General features: G+C 48.0%; 5 protein-coding genes across 5 annotated transcripts; 3 read left to right on the top strand and 2 right to left on the bottom strand.

The window, feature by feature from the left end:
• The first annotated feature begins 1,205 nt into the window (after positions 1–1,205).
• V1513DRAFT_130127 (uncharacterized protein) lies at positions 1,206–3,548 on the top strand. The gene has a single exon (XM_066894187.1). It carries the CDS (start codon positions 1,524–1,526, stop codon positions 3,243–3,245), a length of 1,722 nt encoding a protein of 573 aa, XP_066752732.1. The 5' UTR covers positions 1,206–1,523; the 3' UTR covers positions 3,246–3,548.
• A 135-nt stretch (positions 3,549–3,683) lies between these two features.
• On the bottom strand, positions 3,684–6,367 carry V1513DRAFT_447451 (uncharacterized protein). Its single transcript, XM_066898398.1, has 2 exons — positions 6,182–6,367; positions 3,684–6,099 (listed from the first exon to the last, which is right to left on the bottom strand). The coding sequence occupies exons 1-2, from the start codon at positions 6,215–6,217 to the stop codon at positions 3,853–3,855; spliced, it is 2,283 nt and encodes a 760-aa protein (XP_066752731.1). The 5' UTR covers positions 6,218–6,367; the 3' UTR covers positions 3,684–3,852.
• Positions 6,368–6,960: 593 nt separating this feature from the next.
• On the top strand, positions 6,961–7,991 carry V1513DRAFT_447449 (GGL domain-containing protein). Its single transcript, XM_066898397.1, has 2 exons — positions 6,961–7,412; positions 7,468–7,991. Exons 1-2 carry the CDS (start codon positions 7,258–7,260, stop codon positions 7,586–7,588), a joined length of 276 nt encoding a protein of 91 aa, XP_066752730.1. The 5' UTR covers positions 6,961–7,257; the 3' UTR covers positions 7,589–7,991.
• Positions 7,992–8,150: 159 nt separating this feature from the next.
• Positions 8,151–8,890, bottom strand: V1513DRAFT_381314 (Longin-like domain-containing protein; the record flags this gene model as incomplete). Its single annotated transcript, XM_066895064.1, has 4 exons — positions 8,151–8,253; positions 8,329–8,493; positions 8,589–8,796; positions 8,854–8,890. The coding sequence occupies 4 exons, from the start codon at positions 8,888–8,890 to the stop codon at positions 8,151–8,153; spliced, it is 513 nt and encodes a 170-aa protein (XP_066752729.1).
• An 856-nt stretch (positions 8,891–9,746) lies between these two features.
• On the top strand, positions 9,747–11,104 carry V1513DRAFT_381291 (kinase-like domain-containing protein; the record flags this gene model as incomplete). Its single annotated transcript, XM_066895062.1, has 4 exons — positions 9,747–10,118; positions 10,171–10,308; positions 10,368–10,740; positions 10,791–11,104. The coding sequence occupies 4 exons, from the start codon at positions 9,747–9,749 to the stop codon at positions 11,102–11,104; spliced, it is 1,197 nt and encodes a 398-aa protein (XP_066752728.1).
• Between the last annotated feature and the right edge of the window lie 1,255 nt (positions 11,105–12,359).

The following is a 12,359-nucleotide window of genomic DNA, read 5'->3' as shown; positions in this document are numbered from 1 at the left end:
GGAATAGATGCTTCGAGATTGGAACAGACAATAACGGTGGATAAGGAATAATCGGTATGAATTGTGACGGCCACGAGTACGATATTGTCGACAGTATATTGATTTGGCATCTAATGCAGTACTTCATCGGACGGTTGTAACTGACGCCAACTATGCTCAAAATAATCAACACCGAGATAAAGATAAGTTACCTATCGCTAAAAATCACTTCCGTATAATGTAGTAAGACAGCGTGGTGCGGGAAGTTGTATAATGGTTATGACTAGGAGATGAATTGCGTTGGTCAATAAGTTTACTTGTCAAGGTATTTTCTCTACGGGTATTGCATACTGCTACGCTAAGTTGTCAATCAGACTCAGCAACCATATCTGGAGGCAGTGGATTACGAAGAGTAGGGAGCTGTCGACGCATATTGGAGATAGATTGATCTTACGCAGATCATTCATTGCGTGATAACCAGTTGTATGTCAACCATTGGAGGCTGAAATGAGTGCAATTAGGTTAAATACTATTGAGCCGTAATGCTAGTTCTAGTTAGACACTGTGGAGTGAGTGCTTCGAAGGAATATGTTATAATTTAATAGGGAACACATAGCTCTCTAGTGTGTGCGCAGTAATTAGGCTACTTAGGTATGATACGACCAATTATAAGAGCAAGCACACTAATTAAGACTGGTTCCTTTGCAACGGGTAAGGGAGCGGAATTTTCCTGGGTCAGGGCCAATGAGTGGACTGAGCAGTAAAGGCGTCGACGTCACGGTGTGTGCCGTTTGCGGCATATTCGCAACACTACCGGGGAAATGGCTTACGCACTACCCCGTGACTGTTTTTCTAGAAGAGTGGCGCCAGCGACGACGGCGCAATAGCAGTCTCCCAGGGTTAGGGTGATCACAGTGTAGACATTAACTTGCGACACTGGTCACATTACACAACAATTTCCTGTGATCGTAACGTGACCGCCGCAATAGCCGCATGAACCCGCTTTTTTTTTTTTTTTTTTTTTAGTCTTGTTGCGTAAGTCGACCACGAACGTTTGGCTGCTCCCAACGAACTCACTCACTAAGCGCACGATAATAACTGCCCCCGTCGTGCCCCGCGCCAGTCTCCTCCCCCGGAACTAATTTCAACCCATTTTCCACTCCTATTCTCACATATCTCTCGTATTAGTACACATATTTGCTCCTGCAACTTACCTTCTTATCACAACCGCTTCGTCTTCGTTTCGTAAGTTGTTCTGTCTGCTACGTCTCTGACAAGGGCATGAAACACTAACCCATCTGCAGGTCCTCGTGCCTGTACATACTGGCCTTCAACACCGAAGATCCTCTCTTTGTTGGACAGACTACATTTTTATCAATATATTCTTGCCATAATGTCGCCAATTTTGCGCTTATAGTACGCGGCGGTCGACGTTTTGGTCAAGTTAGCTGGTAATTTCCCGCATTGATACACATTTCGTGCATCCATTCGATACAGCAAATCTTCATTCAACTCAGCAAAACCTGTGTTCAAAATCAAACAAAATGTGTTCACGAATGTCCACTTTCCAGACGATCATGAACCTCTTCACACAGGCCACGCGCGCAGCCGTCATCGACGACGAACCCGCTGACGACGCCGACGAGCCTCCGGAACTAGGTCTCCGTCAGCTCAATATCCAATCCGAAGGGCAGTCTGATTCGTTCAAACGCAGGCGCTACGTCTCCCCTCCACGCAATCAGTCCTCGCTGCTATCGAAAATGTTGACATCGCCGGTATCCGCGAGCTCGGACGCGGGGAGTTCTACCGGTGCGGATGCGTTGTCGGACAGTGGGTATACCTCGCGTAACACCACGCCCACGCCACCGCCCGTTTCATTAAATCTTCCCCCGCCGGCCTGCCTCCAGACAAAGAGTATTATTCGCTTCACCAACCCGACCACGAATAGCACCAACAACACTGGGGTCGTGGCCGATCCGGACAAGAAGCCGGGCGATTGCACCGTCAACGGTTTGAAACGCAGTATCAAATTCGCTTGCACCGGCGACAAGGAAAGCTCTCGCGAGCAGTCCTCATCCTCCGCGATTGTGCCTGATGCGCCAGGAGAGAAGAATTTGGCTACCGCGAACCAAAGCGATCAGGAGGTCTATCATCCCCAGCCGCAGAAAATTTTGCGCGTCGACGACGTCTTGCTTAAGGAGCGCCACATTTCACGATTGAACGCTGAGGTTGAGGCCGAAGATAATGACGACAACGATGATGAGGATGAGGATGAGGATGTTGTTAACGGACAGTCATTTGACGATCCCCGGTCAACTCGCCTGCAAGTCGAAGGCGACGAACTGGATGAAGATGACGATACGCGGGACGGCGATGACGATGACGATGACGATAACAGATCAATCGACGAGGACCAAGATGATCTGTCTCCTGAAATTAGCTCAACTGTTCTCGCACCCGGCAGCGTTCGAGGAAAAATGCTTGCTCGATTGCAGCGCACGCCGTTCATTGAGTACGAAAGCGAGGGAGACGAGGTGTTCCATGGTAACATTGAGGACGGCTACGCATCTGATGATGACGACGATGGAATGTCGGAGTACAACGGTCCCGCGGCGAACATGAAACAGAAAGTATTGTTGGGTCGACTTTCGCGCTTGCACATAGTCCAGCGTACTGCCACCCCGCCTGCAAATATGATCCCAGATTCGTCGGATTTCGTGTGTGGCACTTTCGACGAGGACCGACCGATCGAGGTTGCGTATTATTCCGCGCTCGAGGAACGTGCGCGGTATAACCACAAGCCTTGTCCGCAGGACATCGACCCGTCCTTCCCTGAAGACGTCGATGAGGATTCTGACGACGCTAAATCCGATGTCGAATCAGAAGGCAGTCGACGACCGTGCCGCTCGCCACCACCCGTGCATCACACCACGCGACACCAACGCAATATCCCGGTTCCGTTCCAGAATCACGGACAACATCGCGACCAAGGGGGCAAGGCGACGAGTTTCCAGCACAACAGGCCACTGTTCCGGAATCACATGCACAACAACATTAACAAATCTGCAAACAGAGAGCGCGGGGCGATTGATATCGTCAAAGGGCTCGAGCGGAAGAACAATCGGAGGCGCGAACGGAGACATCAGCATCAGCACCCGCATCATGATATCGTGCCTGGCGAGGGTGTCGAGAAGATGCGGCAGTTAGGATTAGTCGCCGTCAAGAAGGGCGAAAATCCGTACGCCGAGTGGATGCTGTCAGTCTAAGTCACTGGGGTTACTCCAACACAGATTCAGACACAGACAAGGTAGCTAACGACTTTTTCACGATGGGGTTTCATACATTTGGTTCGGCAAAATGTTCTTTCTTCGTTAATGGCTTATTTATCAGGGGTATCGGCGCACATTCTTTCACCTGTTTGCTTTTTGTATCACGCCAGCATATTTAGTTATTAATTTCTACATAAATTGATTGTACCATTTTTTTTATTTCTTCTGTTGTTAGTGTCGGGCGAGATGGTTTACAGTAGAAGAGAAGTCTGTTGTTTATTTTATATGACCGGGGGATTGTAGTTCCAATTGTTTTATTTTCGTGTAGTTATATGTATTCGATATATGTTGATGGGGCTTGATTGCTTTTGTATAATACCTTTTTTTTTCCCCTCCATTGTATCATATTGAAATTTGAGTCGTGTGCTTAATAGATTCCGTATCAATTATATTTTGTATTTGAAACAAAAGACCATGGCATAGATACGTCACTACAAATCAAGCGCGAGGAAGCTGACTAAAAAAAAAGAACAAAACAAAATTACAAAATAAATGCTTCATCTACAACCCAGATTTTCATAAACAAAAAACAAATAAGACCTTTCTACTGCCTCAAGAGCCGTTCCGTGAACTCTTCATAATCCGCCACCATCCGCCTCAACCGTTTCTTCAGTAGTACCTTTTCTTCAAACTGCGCTCTCGAAGCCTCGAGCTGGGCCTTGCGCCGTTCGGCATGCAGCAACCGATCCGTCTCCTTCTGCTTCTCATAGTCTTTCTCCAAGAGTGGAATCTCGACTTTTCTGTACGCGCGCTCGAGATGGTCGACGCGTTTGGCCGTGATCCGCAACCGCTCCGTCATGTCCTTGTTCTTCTTCTCTGTTTGCTCGATCTGCACTTCCCGCAACTTGTGTGTGTCCATACTCTCGATGCTCTCCAGGTCAAGCTTGATTCCAGTCGATATAATCTCGTCAGCAAGTTTCCGCTTCTCCTGCTCCTGAATCGCATCCTGCTCGCGCTTGATTCTGTCGAGCTCGCGCTTGCGCATCTCCTCAGCCAACCGCTTTTGCTCGGCAAGCTGCTCTTGCTGCTGTCGCAGCGCACGTTTCTTGCTCTCGTCCTCCTCACGCTTCTGCAAGATTGTCTCGGCCTCCTTCGCGCGGTCCTCGATAATGTCCTTGCGCAGCAAGGCAGCCTTGTGTTCTTCCTCAACACCCACAATCGCGCGTTTGATTGCCGCATCTTTAGCTTCCGCGCGTGAAGAGATGTACTCTGCGTCAACGAGGTTCACTGTCGCAAACAACGTCTTGCCGAGACGCGACAGCTCAGTCCGCACGATCTCGGTCGGCGTGGGCTGCAACTGCACAACCCCGTCGGTCGCGCCCTTCGCGGTAGCGTACACATCACTCTCGAATGTGATCGAGTTCGCTGCATGGTCAACCCGGATGGCAAGATCGCCTTTCTTGCACCCGTTCATAATAAATTTCTCGATCGTTGTCGAGCTGACTTCAAACGGTGCCGGGAACGTGACAAGTTTGATCACGAAATCCAGCTTCACAGCATCATAAACCTGTGATAGCTGCTGGAACAAACGGGTGAGAATAACTTGGTGCAACGGCTCAATGTAACGTTTCAGTCCCTCGTCCTTGAAGATCTCAGTCATGATGGGGGAAATCTTGCGGCAGATGCTAAGCGGATGGAAGTCGACTTCAAGAATAGTGTACAGATCCCTGATTTCAGGGGACACGCGGGAGAGGATGCCCTTCGCGAGCGCGTCCTTCAAGAGGCTAGCGCGTGTCGGGGCCTTAGGCAGACCTAGAAGGCCGGACAGACGCGCGTTCTTGTGTTTAGACTCGTCGACATCGAAAATGGCAGACCGGAAGCGGGAAGTGTTGATGACCGGGATCGCTAGCGCAGACAAAAGTACGATCGATGCGCTCTTTGTCGCGTCGGCGGCGGTAACATTCTTGGCCTGCAGACGCAGAGTATAGTATCTGCTCGCGGCCGCGGCATGGAACAAGTAGTTGTCGCTCACGAGGAAGATCTTGGTCAACTTTTCATAGTAGTTGGCCATCATAGCTGGCTTTGGTGGACGCTTCGAGATCGTGAGAAGAGTGTGGATGTCCTCGACAGAACGGAAGGCCTCCTGCCAGAGATCGAGTTCGTCCGCGGCATTGAGCTGCGCGAAACGCGTGTCCAAGTGTCGCTGGAGCGTGTCGGGGTCGTTTAAGTTGATCGCGTGCACCTGAGACGTGTTCTTTGAGGCGCTCTGGAGGTGGTTGCGTAACAGTTCGCACAGGCGTCGGAATTCAGTCTTGCGGCTATACTTCAAGCAAAACTGAAAGGCCTGGATGGCGATCGCCTGGTACATAATCTCGAGTCGAGCGTTGTTGCGCAGGATCTCGAGAACAGTTCGGTAGGCTTCCCACAGGAACTTGAGCCATGGTGTGACGACGGCACGGTCTGTGCGATCCTTGCTCTGCTCAGTCGATACTGTCGAGAGCATGATCGACTCCGGGGTCTCACTGGCCTCGAGATCGTCGATTGAATCGAGGGCGATGCGATCTGCCTGTGCCTGGGCTTCGGTGACCTTGTCCTTAGAGAGATCAATGAATTTCTTGAGCACGACCTCGATGCTGCCGACGGAAGTGTTCTGGGCGACGTTCTTGTACGTATATAATCCCTCTTTGGCAAGCTTTCCTTTGCGCAACTGGACACAGAGCTCCACGAAGCGCAGCATGATGGGCTCAAGAGAGGTTATAGGCGTATTTCTCGTCCGCTTCGAGGTGATAATCTCATGTAGCAAATTGAGCGCATCGCCAGACTGCTCGACGGCCAACAGCTCCTCGGCTCGCTATTTGTCCAACGTCAGTATTTCATTCGTCGAAAGATCGATGGACCAGTAGTCCGGGTGTGTTGCAGAACGGAAAGCATACCTTCAACACGTTCTCAGGACGGACATGGGGCGCCATGTTGGGTGGTTCCTGCACGCGAAGAGCGAATCAATGGATACAAATACTGATCAGGCGTCCAAATTGGATGATATGGACGTGGAGCGGAAGCGGTCGATTGGTGATGACGGACTTCGGTCGTTGGATGGAAGTTGTCTAATTCTATGCAATTTTTTTCTGCGTGCTCTGGGAACGAAATTTATGTACATAAGTGCGGCGTGCCGTAATCTATATGCCTTCTATATTACGGCATAGATGTGGCACATTTGTCATTGCGTTGCTGGCATGATTTGGGTTACCCGGAGCGTTGTCTGTACGTCACGGAAATTATGACTTCACGATGATCCCGTGCGGCATTATCGTTCCCCTGATCTAATCGTGAGCATAAGCAACGAGCTTCTCATGCAGACATGGAGTCTAGGCAGTGATTTAATTGAGTTCATGATTAAGGCGGTCTGAAAGAGACGGCTACGTAAATAGTAATTGGTAGAACAAACAGAGTATACATCTAATGCTAGATGTTGCTGCATAGGCACGCGTCCACGCAGTACACCGTATATTAATCCAGAGGACTCTCAATTTCTCCTCAACGCGATCTCTGGCCGCTTTTAGTCCTTTATTACTACTCATTCGACTCTCTGAGGATCCGTCCACTGTGTTAAGCTCAGTGACGACGCTGCTGCTGCAGTTCGGCGTAATCTAATGTGAGCACAATCAAATGCACGCACGCCAAATTCAGGAGAAGCTTGGATTTCATCGAAGTGCCGCGGGTACATCGCTGCCCTACCCTCTCCTAAACTGTGTAATCCTCCACTTTGCTAACTCCCCTTAAGAGTTCTTTTCCTCCTATATTCTACTCAGATTGGTCTCGACCACAGTCAGACACAGTACACATTTCGAAAGGCTATATTCAGGTTATCGCTTGCATTTCAGTAATTCCGATAAAACCTCCCCGTTTTGGTAACCCGCGTATCCCCGCATTGTTAGCGACGATCCCTTCCACAGTCTCATTGCTATTACAATCATTGCTGCTCTTACACCATCGCAACGACTGGTCTGACATGGCCAGTATTGTGCCAGGTAGTGTCGGCGGCGTACGAGACAAAACGAAAGGATCGTCCCTCGAACTCAGGCTCAAGCGCGTCAAAGACCTGTGCTCTCGTCTCGAGGCTGATCTCGTCCGGCCGCGAATACGGACGTCCGAGGCGTGTCAGTCGTGAGTATATTTCGGCTGTTCGTAAAGTTGAATGTGCTAATTATCGGGGTTACAGGATCATACAATATACGAAGAACACGAAGGATTTCATGGTGCCGAGTGTTTGGGGATCGATAGACAAACTGGAAGACCCTTATAATCCGCCATCTGAAGGCGGCTGCTGCAGTGTCATGTAAGATACTGGACGATCATTTTCAGTTATAAGAATTCATGTACCAAGTTGGATCGTGTGGTCTGACCAAGTCCGGGATTACAAGATCGTTTACCACATAAGACGTACATTTGGATGGGGTATTGGCCGGCGTATTGGCTGGCTTGTATGATATTCTAACATTTCATATATTTTGGACATGCGCTATTGCTTTTATTTAAATTACTTATATCATAATGTCAACTATGGTGTGCAAAAACAAGAACCTACTCTTGCACGAGATCAAGTTTACTTGGGCCCGGCTGTTATGTGTCAGTGATGCGAAACAGGCAAGGCACGTCTGCCATTTTTGGCGATATGAAGCAATTGCGGTTGCTTTGTGCTTTTGCTTTGTATGGTGGCCGCCTATAATCGATTTGCGATCAGCCTCAAATCGCTATCTACGAAAAACCCACCAATGTGAATCCGGTTTCTCCGACACTTACTGAACAAAAACAGGAAAGAGTGTGATTCAGAAACTCAACTCATCCCAGAATAATCGCTCCCTTCCGGTTAATCTTTATTTATTTATTCACGCAATCGTACCTCTACTCGAATATAGACAATGGCCGTAGAAATCTATCCAACCCCAAGTTAAACAACTCATTGTTAACGCCAACGCCATTCTTATGTTCAACCGGACTTAACGGACTGCAAATCGTTAGCACTGCCCACACTCGCAAGTATCTACTATCTAACTCAAAAAAAAAAAAGATCACCACATACTTCTTTATAACATACTCGACGTACAGACCAGCGTGAATCTGCTCTAATATAGGTCTAATGCCGTCCACTTTTAAATCGGTAATCATGACAAAGCGGAGGTTGGTTTGTGTTTCGTAGAAATGGAGTTTATATTTCGATGTCCGGAATACGAAAAATGATTCTTTCCTATCCGCGCAATTCAAATTAGCCACCATTGTCCACATTACAGGAAGCGCATTATCTCAATAGATGAACGTCAAAAAATTCGAAAGGTTACTTACTCGCCGGCTAACTTTGTAACAATATTCCGCAACGAAAAAACGACTCCGAAAACCAATTTCGCGTCATCGTCCACACTCAACGGACCTTTCCCCGTTGGTGGGCCGCCTGTTGTTTGTTTCTTTTCGTCGATGGAACCGGGAGGGAAATCGAGTTTGGGACGCAGTTGGCGGTATGGCCGCTTATAGTCTTTGTGGTATATGCATTCGCCTGTCAAGAGTTAGTATGAGGAGAAGAGATCTAGAAAAGGGGAGATAGAGAACTTACAGTGCCGGTCGAAGATCCAGAAACTGTAGATTGTCATTGTGATTGTGATTGTTAAGATAAGTTTGGCTGCTGCTGCCTTATGATCGCAGATGCCGGCTGGAATACACATTATTCGCAAATGACCCCGCTGTAGTCCAATGGTCACGATACCCACGATAACAGTGACCAGTAATTCATCGCAAAAGCGCGGTAAGTTTTACCCTTCCCACTTCTCTCCAAGGGCGCAAAAATCATCGAGCAATGGCATATCTGCCAGAATTTGTAGCAATCTATGCAGGGTGAATGTCTAGCATGCGTTTAAAATCTCTCCGCGCTTGGCACTACACGTGTTATTTAAAGATGCAGATCTTTCGATATCTGCGGCGAAGGGTTCATACAAATTAAGAATGCGGGTCGTCAACGCGGTAGGTTCATAAGCGGATCGGATTGAAGAACATTTGCGAGTTTAATTTGTGTCGATCTAAAGAGCAAGGTATATTCCTGATCTCGGACCAGATTGCGTGTCCATGGGAATGCTCCAGGTTAGTTAGCAACGCGTTGACTGGACAACAAGTGATCTAGTAGCTATTTTAAATATGCCGCAGACTCTATATCAATCTTCACAATTACTGATTACTGAGTTTACAAGACTGATCCAATCTAAGCAGCCATAAAGTTGTTTGAACCGAAGCCGCACACGCGTGATGAAAAGGTTACGTATGTCATCAGGGTAAGTTAAGCCAAACCGAAGCACATTACACATGCATAATGGATGGATCAGGGCCCACCTCGACCCTGTCATTTTTTTCCCCACGACAGACACAGATGCTGTACCAGTTTTTCTACATTTGCTGCGCCGGAAATAAATAAGCTTTATTTGCGGCATATTTAGAAGGAGTTTGCAAATAGAAAATATGAGCATATCTCGCAAAAACGTGCCGCCACCGATCATCATCACACCCAGCCTGTCGTCAAGGGATTCAGCAATTTTGCTCTCCTCCTCCGATCTCAACAGAGACAATGGCAACAATCTGATTGCGTACGACATTTCCGAACATCCGAGTGGGATTAGGACGACAACTTCAATCCCCACTAGAGCGCTGTTGGAAGAAGCTCATGTTGTGTTGAGAGGTGATGAGATTGGCAATGGGATTGAAAATGAGAAAAACGGGCGGCGAAGGTTGGCGGGTATGTTTGTTTCGTCGATGGGGGATATTGAGTACGGGCTACGTAGTCCGAAGCGTCACCATAGACGTGTTCTAAGCGGGTTTAAACCGGAGGTTAAGGTATACTTGTGATGTTTATTGAGGTAGGAGATCACTGGCTGACGAATACAAGGAAACGTTGAATGCGAGTTTGATGCAGGATGGTGACACGCAGATTATAAACAATCAATACGTGATCCAAGAGGAAGCTGGCCGCGGGACCTTCGGTGCGGTGTACCGCGCAATCGACAAGATAACCAATGAAGTCTACGTGAGTTGCCTCTTCAGCTATCGCTACATGTCTCTCTGCAGTAGCACTGACAACAGCAGGCCATCAAAGAAGTCTCGAAACATCGGCTGCGTCGACAACGCGGCAATGCTATCCTCCGGCAACGCAGCCGGATGGGGTCACCGAGCCTGCCGCCGCCGCCAGGAGGTGGTCAATTACAAATGTTGAGGAAAATGGATGATCCTCTGAATTTGATTCGCCATGAGATTGCGATTTTGAAAAAGTTGGATCATGTAAACGTTGCGAACTTATACGAGGTGCTGGATAACCCGGGCGGCGATTCTTTGTACATGGTGCTTGAGTGGTGTAGTAAGGGGGTTGTTATGAAGTTGAATATTGACGGGCGGGTTGAGCCTTACGATGAAGAGCAGTGCCGATTATATTTTAGAGATTTAACACTAGGGATAGAATACCGTGAGTGCATTGATGTTGAACTAAGGCGCGTGTGCTAACACGTAAAACAGTCCACTCCCAAGGTGTGGTCCACAGGGACATCAAACCCGACAACCTCCTGCTAACGTCCGACAACGTCCTGAAAATAGTCGACTTTGGCGTTTCGGAATTCTTTGAACGCAACAACGACGCAATGTCAAAACAGGCGGGTAGTCCCGCGTTCATGGCACCAGAACTGAATGCGGTCCCGCGGGTGGATTATTCTGGGCGGGCTGCGGATATTTGGTCTATGGGGGTTACTCTATATTGTCTAGTGTTCGGACGGCTGCCGTTTCCGTATGTGAACCCGGTTGCGTTGTCGGAGGCCATTAATAAGGAGGGGTGAGATTGTTTTCTTTGCGTTGGAAATTAAGATGAGAGGCCGCTGACGATGGATGATACGCAGGGTTTCAATTGCGGCTGGGACAAACACATTATTAGTCGACCTTCTAAACGCCTTACTCGAGAAAGACTACAAGAAGCGGATTAAAATGCCAGAATTACGAGTACGTCTGATTTTGGTTCTTCTGCAGTTCTAATGTTTAATACTGACGCAAAACAGGAACATCCGTGGGTGACATTAGAAGGTCTCGACTCGTTGCTGTCTGAAGATGAGAACACGGCGACGGCGATTTCCAAAGTCACGCAAGAAGACCTCGAGGATGCTATTAAAGGGATCCCGGAGGTGGTCACGGTGGCTAGAGGAATCCATAAATCGTCGGACTTACGCAAGGAATCGACGGATGTGGCGGAGGAGATTACGAGGGGGGAGAATATCAATGTGGACGGAGTGGAAGCGCAGATTGCGAAACTGAAAGTGCAGAATGGTGAGGATGTAGGTACGGCTGTTCGGTCGAGGAGTTTGGATGTATATGATAGGTGGCCGTGTTCGTATGATAATCAGGAGACACAGCAACAGCGACACAGTCTGGCGGAGGATAAAATGTACGAGACTGGAGAAGCAGATAGTGGGCTGGGACTCCGGAATTGATACGCGTTTGTTTGTATTGGCTTTTTTGCATTTTTAGGACTCGGCGTTGTGGTGTGTTCGGTTAGAATTTGTATTTGATGTCATCAACTATCGACGATACGACAATAGTGCATATATTTGGCATTGGTACTGTACTAAGTACCAATTTTTGGTCGAGTCGCAGATAAAATAATATATGTCGCCATGGGTGACGAGACCAAAAATATACGACGATTATAAACAGCGATGAAGTTGCCAAGTAATTAGCCGTATGGTTTCAGGAAGCCGAAGCTAGTCCAGAGTTTTTTTTGTTGCAATTTTGATTGATAGAGGTATTGTATATATGCACATGCAACATACACTTATATCGCCATTATTAGAAATACAGGCCTCGTATCTGGTCAGGGTAAATTTTGAGGACAGTATATTATTATTGTCATTGTCAATTACGTATGTCTGCCATGTGGTTATTCAGATATACCACAAGTGGACAATGTAAGGAATGAGGGAGATTTAATGCAGAAGCGATGCACTTCCCGTATTCGTACTAATCCGAAAAAATACACCATAAGCGCCACGCGGTTGGTAAGTTCGAGAGAAGCGGAGAGGGGTTAATAAGACCGCCCCCTGA

Source organism: Lipomyces chichibuensis, assembly GCF_038497645.1.
Source record: "Lipomyces chichibuensis strain CBS 12929 unplaced genomic scaffold V1513scaffold_23, whole genome shotgun sequence".
Lineage (NCBI taxonomy): Eukaryota > Fungi > Ascomycota > Lipomycetes > Lipomycetales > Lipomycetaceae > Lipomyces > Lipomyces chichibuensis.
The sequence above is the reverse complement of the archived record's forward strand: the minus strand, read 5'-3'. Positions and strand labels throughout refer to the sequence as shown.

Coding starts and splice junctions, on each gene's coding strand:
- V1513DRAFT_130127 (XM_066894187.1), top strand. CDS start 1,524: ATGTGTTCACGAATGTCCACTTTCCAGACGATCATGAACCTCTTCACA.
- V1513DRAFT_447451 (XM_066898398.1), bottom strand. CDS start 6,217: ATGGCGCCCCATGTCCGTCCTGAGAACGTGTTGAAG. Junction 6,100..6,181: donor GTCCTGAGAACGTGTTGAAG/GTATGCTTTCCG, acceptor TTGGACAAATAG/CGAGCCGAGGAGCTGTTGGC.
- V1513DRAFT_447449 (XM_066898397.1), top strand. CDS start 7,258: ATGGCCAGTATTGTGCCAGGTAGTGTCGGCGGCGTACGAGACAAAACG. Junction 7,413..7,467: donor ACGTCCGAGGCGTGTCAGTC/GTGAGTATATTT, acceptor TCGGGGTTACAG/GATCATACAATATACGAAGA.